Source organism: Montipora capricornis, chromosome 10 (genome assembly GCF_036669925.1).
Source record: "Montipora capricornis isolate CH-2021 chromosome 10, ASM3666992v2, whole genome shotgun sequence".
Lineage (NCBI taxonomy): Eukaryota > Metazoa > Cnidaria > Anthozoa > Scleractinia > Acroporidae > Montipora > Montipora capricornis.
In genome coordinates this window covers 528,023-535,966 of record NC_090892.1, presented here as the reverse complement: position 1 = coordinate 535,966, position 7,944 = coordinate 528,023, and the positions used below count along the sequence as shown (strand labels likewise).

General features: G+C 38.6%; 2 protein-coding genes across 2 annotated transcripts; one reads left to right on the top strand and one right to left on the bottom strand.

Annotated features, from left to right (window-relative positions):
• Positions 1-1,435: 1,435 nt before the first annotated feature.
• LOC138021704 (uncharacterized) lies at positions 1,436-2,225 on the bottom strand. The gene has a single exon (XM_068868668.1). It carries the CDS (start codon positions 2,223-2,225, stop codon positions 1,755-1,757), a length of 471 nt encoding a protein of 156 aa, XP_068724769.1. The 3' UTR covers positions 1,436-1,754.
• Positions 2,226-6,259: 4,034 nt separating this feature from the next.
• On the top strand, positions 6,260-7,634 carry LOC138019995 (uncharacterized). Its single transcript, XM_068866982.1, has one exon. The coding sequence runs from the start codon at positions 6,312-6,314 to the stop codon at positions 6,960-6,962; it is 651 nt and encodes a 216-aa protein (XP_068723083.1). The 5' UTR covers positions 6,260-6,311; the 3' UTR covers positions 6,963-7,634.
• The last annotated feature ends 310 nt before the right edge of the window (positions 7,635-7,944 follow it).

Here is a 7,944-nt window from a genome sequence, read left to right as displayed (position 1 = left end):
TAACTATTAAATGAAGTAACTTCTCGCATTACTTGATAGTGCATTGGACAGGTGCTTAGCCTATTGTTTCCATTAGAGTTCCAAGCTAGAAAAACTTAAGCAGTGTGAAAACCAAGAGACTGTCATCAGATTGAGATCAATACACGTGCAAACGCGATTGGTGTGCCCCTGCAAACAACAAAAGAATCTTTGGGGCACCTATTTTGGTGTCCCTTTACAGAGGGAAAAATCTCGATTCTTTTGGCAAGACCAACACAATTACCCAAGCTGAACAAAATGAGGGATGCCTTCTCCTTCAATCGAATCCAATATTACTATTACCATTTTAATAATAATTTATTATTAAGGACTACAGCTACAATTGAAGGTGAATCTAGAAAGAGAACATAAATATAGGGCTGCTTGAGACTTTATCAAGACATTAATTGCTGTTGAAGCCTTAGCGAAGCAGCCCAAACACTGTTCTTGACAAGACCGCGTGGGGCCTGGGCGGCTTTATATTCTGTGAGCTCTCTCGATTCTGATTTTTTCCAGGTGGCGATGATTTTGAGTAGTAGCTGCAGTACGGGTGGATCAGCGGCCGAAGTAGTTTCTGAATTGTGCATGCTCAGGACACATAGGTTGCCAACTGATTTATCGTAGGCGAGTTACATAAAATCTATAGTTTTTTTTCAACAGTGTTATCATGCAATTTATCGATCGCAGGAAGTAGTCATCAAGGTCACAAACGTTTTAGTGAAATTTCCAGGGGAAGGCAATGCTGCCTTATGAGTTTTTCAGCCGTGTGTGTGCACAGCGTTTCCTGTGCAGCACTGGGATACTGCTACAGTGACCAAATTTTAATCAAAGGAGACAGGATGTAGTTGAATGCACTTGAAATCAAGCTCACTCGACAGTTCAATCGCCCGCCATTGAGGTCACAGAACAAAATGAATCGCCCGGTGAGGGGTAACAAATTCGCCTTCTGAGGCAAACAATTCAAGACAATCACCCGTTGTCATATACTATTTTTATATTGTTACAGTTTGTTTTTAAAAATGTCTCTTCTGTTTATGAATGTTCACAAACCTACCCTTTAAAAGAGAACATTGCCTCACTGTGATTACATTTTCAACTTGTATTTTAAAATGAAAAGGTGTCTTCTATTTCCAAATATATCTGGTATCTTCATATTTAAAGGAGAACACTCACTTCAGTATGATTACATTTGTTCACATTGTGTTTCGAAAAATTTTTTGTCTATTGGGAGAACATTTGATACCACGTTTTCTTTCTGTTATTTAACAATTATTCCTTGAGCCCAAATGGGCTCTGAGTCAATAGCCCATGAGGCCGAAGGCCGAATCCATGGGCTATTGACTCAGAGGCCATGAGGAAGTTGTTGATATGCTAATGAGTGACGTGCATCTAAAACAAAGGATTTCGGAGCTGTTTGACATGTAGTGCAGAGAGAGTGCGTATTATACACGGGTAAATATGGTACTCGAGCAGTGAACTAAACAAAAACTCCAATTCGCTTTTTGAAGGTTTTTGAAGGCGGGGCCATTGAAGACTAGCATGTATGTCAGCAATTTTGTGATCTTCCTCTGCATACCAAGCAAATGGTTGTGTACTGGATTTGCCTTTGCATTACTGAGTTAACTGGATAATTTCACCTTAAGGCATCAATTCTTGGACAAATGAATGTAGTGATCCAAGATTTCAAATCTTGTGACCACAAGGATTACAAACCAACCAGGGTTGAATGGGGTAATTCACAGTTTGAACTCAGGCTCTGAAAAATTGTGCAAGACTTTTTCCTTTTTTTCCCTGATACTAAATGGTGCATTCCTAATAATTACTTTTACCTTGTTATCTTCATCAGAAAGAATCTCTCCTTCTTCTCCCTCTTCCTGTTCATCATCTTCTAATTCACCTTCTTCTTTATCATCATCGTCACTTTTCATTCCATTTCTATCTTGTTGAGCTGCAGCAATTTCTCCTTCATCCTCTTCATAATCAAGTTCTCCTTCTTCCTCTTCTTCAAATACCTCTGCTTTGTCATTGAGTTTTGTAGTCAAGTGAATGCTTGCAGTGGAAGTTGTCCATTCAGACTTACTGCTGTTGCTGTCCAGTGATACTCCCTGGACCCTTTCAGCTGGTACATTTTCTCTTGCACAACTTGATGAAACACTTTTGCTGGTGTCATCACTTTTAACTAGGACATCACTCAATTGGGGGTCCATTGGCCTGTAAAAATTACAAAATTACAACACCTTCACAATAATTAATTACTATTATCTTAATAATATTGATCTATAACATTATAGTAATACACTGTAACACTGTATTTAGCCGAGCACAAGTGCTCTACTAATTAGGGAGACTACAGAACAAATCAAATCAAATGTTGGTTTTTGAGTAAAGGAGAAAACAGAAGTACCCAGGGTAAACCCTCTTGGGGCAGAGAGAACCAACAAACTCAACCCACATATGGACTCAAATACAGGAATTGATCCCAGGCTATATTGGTGGAAGGCGAGTGCTTTCACCACTGCACCATCGATAATAATGTCATTGTTATATACATGTATATATGTATGTGCATCTTCAGCATGCACTCATGTTGGTTCCGCTGTTATTATGCAGAATTTAGCATCTCATAGCCAGGAAACTGTAACCTTTATGGCAGTGCATTTTCTGGAGCATAAAATATGTTACCATCAATTAATACAGTTCCAAATGAAATGATTTTGTATTCGTTATTGAGGTTTAAAAAGTGTACTTTGAAACATTTGTATATTATCCATTCATCAGGTGTGTGAATAAAGACTTGCGTTCTCATAATGCTGTCTTTCTTTGTTTAGCTGCGATGGTTGAAAGGAAAGTCTGGATATTAATATAACAAAGCACTCAACCTCTGGTCCCTAAGGAAATTAGTAAGTTGTGTTTTCCCTTTTGACTTTGTCTCAGGAAACACCAGGACTCTCTGGAAAACAGGACCATGCATTAACTGTATAATATAGACTAAATCATTAGCTTTTCATATGGTTTGGTCAGAGTGTGCAATGATCTCAAACATGATCACAGGGCTTGAAATTGTGACTCACTGGTCGCCAATTCGACCAAAAATTGCTGGTGACTATATTTTGAGAACTGGTCACCAGCTGGCAAATCACGTTTTGCCTGGTAACCCAGGATAAACAGTAGACAACTTCTGTATTGAATCTTTATATGATGAAGTAATTCGGAACTCGCAGCTAGAACACCACTCACCTTTCTTTTCACACTAAAATAATGAAAAGAACACGACTCATCTTTCTTTCCCACTAAAATAATGTCTAAATACTACAAGAAATTAGTTTCACACACTGTTAATTAATAGCACAAAATGTACTTTGATACTTCAATCATCACGTTTACTAGGTGCCATAATGAATAAATGATATACGAAATGAATCATGACTTCATGGGATCATGGGCGCACTTAAACACCGTGTGCTTCTTGCTGGTTACGTGAGTTTTTGCAGCCGGAAGACGAAGATTTGGCCAGAAGGTTAATTGAAAATTCAAATCCATCGTCAGTTGTTAATGCTGAAAACATAGATTACCGAAGGACCTCCTCAGAATTAGCTTGGTATTGATAATATAATAATTACTGAGAATGAACCTGGACATTGCATAATGACTTTGAAATTTGTATGGAACCTTCAAAAAGCCCTGGTGTCCCTTCTGTTAGAAAGCAGACACCTGCAAAATTGACTACACAAGGTGATTAATAAACGGAGATAAATATCGGTGGAAAAGTACTTTAAGAAAACAAGTTCCTCTGATTCTAGAGGCTACTGAAACCATACAAGGCGCTCCATTTATTTTATTCGGGTTGGAGACTCCTACGAGCATTGCAGTTGTGTGGGGGCCTAGGCCAAGCAATTTTAGCGTTGCGTTTACTCGCAATAAAGGTAAGTTGCTTACGCAAGCTGTAGGAGAATAAAGAAACTACGTTTTGAAGAGGTGAAAAGCAAGATGATAAAGGACTCAAGTTTGCCTTGCTATGGAAAACACGGACTTAAAACGTTTTGTTCAAATAACCGTAAGGTACACCATCACCAAATTAAAGACAAAAGCCAAAAACAAGAGAGGTGGCTTTAAAGGTCTTTCTTGTGCTGTTTTTTTCTTGCTATTTAACAATTATGACTTTCCTTGTATGTAAAGTAACATTTAAAATCATGTTTTTACGTAAGTCATATATTAAATAAGTTGGCAACCAAAATTTATGATGCGGCAACCAAATTTTTCCCATTTGTTGCCAGCTGGCACCCAAGCAAAAAAGTTAATTTCAAGCCCTAGATCAGCGGCCACAATTAAGGTATTATCTGGTACTATTACTGTATTTGCATGTGTGCACTGGCTGCACATAATTCATTTAAGTGCAAATAAACTTTGCGCAAAAAAGGGGTGCAACCTGCACATGGTATAACTAACATCCTAATGTATAAATAAACATGGCCTATACATAAGTAAATGTGGTGCTGTAATTCTGTTATGTCTGCTCCTAGGTTGAAATCTTTTAAAACTCAATTATTTAATTATCTATGTAACTAACCAGAGTTACATGTAACTGAATAGAGTGTAATGTGTAGTGCTAGATTTTCCATCCCATATGAACCATGTGAGGCGTTAGGGTTAGGGTTAGAATGGGCCCACACAAGGACAGAGAAAAATTCTGACCAGGGTGGGAATTGAACCCACGACCTTCGGGTTAGATCTTCGCCGCTCTACCGACTGAGCTACAAGGTCAGACGGGAACAGGCCGTGGGAACTGAAGATGTTAAAGTCACGGCAATGAACATGTACAAAAACAAGGAAAGGTTACGTTTATACAAACGTTGGCCATGTAGCACTTATAACTATGAAAAACTGTGATAAAACATATCTAAACATGGTAAAAAATACTTATCAGGTCAAACTTGTTTGGAAATTACAATCTATAGATACTAAAAGCTCCCTAAAGGAGCCTGTATGGGAAAAGAAAGAAACAACAAAAATTAAACAAACGTTTGACATGTATGGAGTCCGTCTGGGTATTCAAATTAGGCTTGAGACTCTTAATGAAGAGCATTTAGAAGACTAAGCAAACAAATTTGCCTTGGCACTTTCTTAAGACCTTCAATAGGTTCTCTCTCAAAAGATTTTTCCTACCATGAACTTCCAAAACATGTCGGCCAATTGTTGAATTTTTATATTCAGCAATGCGTTGGTGAAGGTGTCAAACTTTATACCCAACTTACCTGCATCACACGGATCATATTTAAAATAACAAACAACACATTGCTGATTCACAACTGATAGCTTGATTTCATTGGGTTTAAGATCTTGACCCAATTTTGTGCTCACAAAAACCAGCTGTACTGTAAAACCAATCTAATGACTTAGATCGCATAATAATAATAATTATTTCCGTAATTTGCCCGGGGCAAATTTGATTGCTTAGCCTCATCTAAACACTCGGGGGAGTTTGGAGGATTCTCAACAGTTAAGCAAAACCTCTACTGCATCTCAGGTTTGCATAACTGTCTTGAATTTTCCCAACTCCCCTGAGTGTTCAGATTAGGCTATGTAAACACAGAAAAAGCCCTAGAGCTACTGCTTAAATAGTACAGTGGTAAAAATTAAACATTAGACAAAGTTTCTTCCATAATAGTAAAAACGTGTTTAAATTATATCAAGAGCACTGCAAAATTTAGAAAGAAACCATATTTCCCTATTAAGAAATTTGATTGGTTTTCCTAACGTGTGATACGCTAATAAAGCATACATAAACAATGACATGCGTAATCATGAATCCTATAATTATTACAGGATTACGACAACATTGCTCGCATATAATCAAAAAATCCAACACACTGCAAGCAAAGGGTCAAATAATTACACTTCACTTAGTAAAACAAGCAAAAGCTGTGCCTGACAATCAATCACATTGATCGATAATTGCACAAGAAGATGTTTTGGGGTTCACGATCTTTAGGAACTTACCAAATAGGGTCCACGCAGAACAAACGGAACAAAATGACTCCTCCTAAAACCAAGACATATTTAGAAATATCCCAATCTATTAAATAATACGGGATAACAAAATAGAACAGAAGCAATCATTAGCCTTCCTCAGATACAGTCTGTCAAGTATGGCCGACGAAGAAGCTGAATGTTGTTCTCCCATTGGCTTAAACAGCCCCACGTGACAGTCTTCTTTCTCGTGTCAGCGGCTTCCATAAGCACGTGCAATCAGTACACCTTGTATGATTATGCAGTGATATCTGGTGGGAAGGAAAATGTGGAGAACGCTTAGTCCGAAATCTCCTCACATACTCCAAGGAATAAGACCTTTTCGTTCAGTGAAAGCTTTTCAGGAAGTTTCAGTCAAATCTCCAGTTATCCGGAGGCTTTCATACAAACAGTACAGGGGCGTCCATGATTCTGAAACGGATCATTCCGGGCAGTGGAGAACTGTTTACGAAGGTCCCATCTCCAAATCCGTGAAATATGTAAAACTTCTTTCCCTGACAACAGCAGCAACAATGCTTATAGTTGCTCCTTTAACAATTTTCTTTGGCAAGCAAGCTGCCTCTTTACCTTTAAAGGTGTGTTTGGTGACATTTCTGTGTTCAATGGGATGTGGTTCCACCGGTCTGCTTCACTGGGTGAGCAAACCGTATGTGCGGAGAATGGAGTTTGATCCAAAAGGAAAACGCTTTTCTGTGGAAACACTTTCCTTATTCGCTTCAACAAAGAGAGCTGAGTTTTCAATAGATGATATAACTGTATATCATGACGATCGAGCTTTCTCCACTTTTGAAGCTCATGGAGTGAAGTATTTTATTCACAGAGAGCTTGTGGAAGCTCAGCAAATACTGCATTTCATTGAACAGTGGAAGGCTGGAGAAGAGACCCCGACACAGCTTGATGTTAAAGAAATTGGGTGATAAGTAGAGAAGTGTTGGCTTTTGATTGTATGATCAACCCTGATTGAGAGTAAAAAGCCTGCCAGGCGGGTCACCTGTATTGTTTCTCTTGATTCATAATTATGCTATGCATGGTACAGTTTGGAAATGAGGTACCCTTAATTTGCAAGATCAGCAGAACAGACTCGAAGTTCAGAAAAAACAATTTACATTGTTCTTCATCTACATGTTCCAGCCCTCATACACCACAAGCCTTTTTAGAGACATCATGCCAAACTGCCCAGTTCTGCTGGTTGTCTTTTACCAAGAAATACTACATTATTTCCTTATACTGTAACCTTAACTCTGTTAATTTACCGTATTTACTTGAATAAGCGCCGCCCTCGAATAAGCGCCGCATCTGGAACAAAAAAGTTAATGAGCGCCGCCCTGGAATAAGCGCCGCACCGCCCAAGGGGCTCTTATTCGAGGAATTTCGTATAACCAGGAAAAATGCTGTAAATTGTTCCACAACGGCAAAGGAGTTCGCTCTCACGGCTGATATTTTCGCTCTGGTTATCATGAAACTCTCGGGTTGTTTTCACCGTGTGAATTTCTCTCGTAATTTTAGATTTACTATCAGTTTAGTATCAGTCCATAGGAAAATTAAAAGATAGAAAGTGTACCGTTGAATAAAAATATAGAAAAAGTAAATTTGTCGGGTACAATGTTTAAATAAGCGCCGCCCTCGAATAAGCGCTGCACTTGTGGCACGAAAAATTAAATAAGCGCCGCGTTGCTTATTCGAGTAAATACGGTACTCTTATTATGTGGTATGTCTGTCGCAGACCACGTTTAAAAATGGCTTGAGTGTCGTGGTAGTCACATATGGAAATTAGCCACGTGATTGTCATGAAGCTCGTGCCTTGATACTTTCATGTCCGATATACTGTACAACATGCGTGAGGTGCTTTTTTATTTTCACATGAAAGGTAATTGGAAAAAGTCACACAGGCTTCCCAAC

Bases quoted from the DNA above. Each gene is read 5' to 3' on its own strand.
- LOC138019995 (XM_068866982.1), top strand. From the start codon at position 6,312: ATGTGGAGAACGCTTAGTCCGAAATCTCCTCACATACTCCAAGGAATA.
- LOC138021704 (XM_068868668.1), bottom strand. From the start codon at position 2,225: ATGGACCCCCAATTGAGTGATGTCCTAGTTAAAAGTGATGACACCAGC.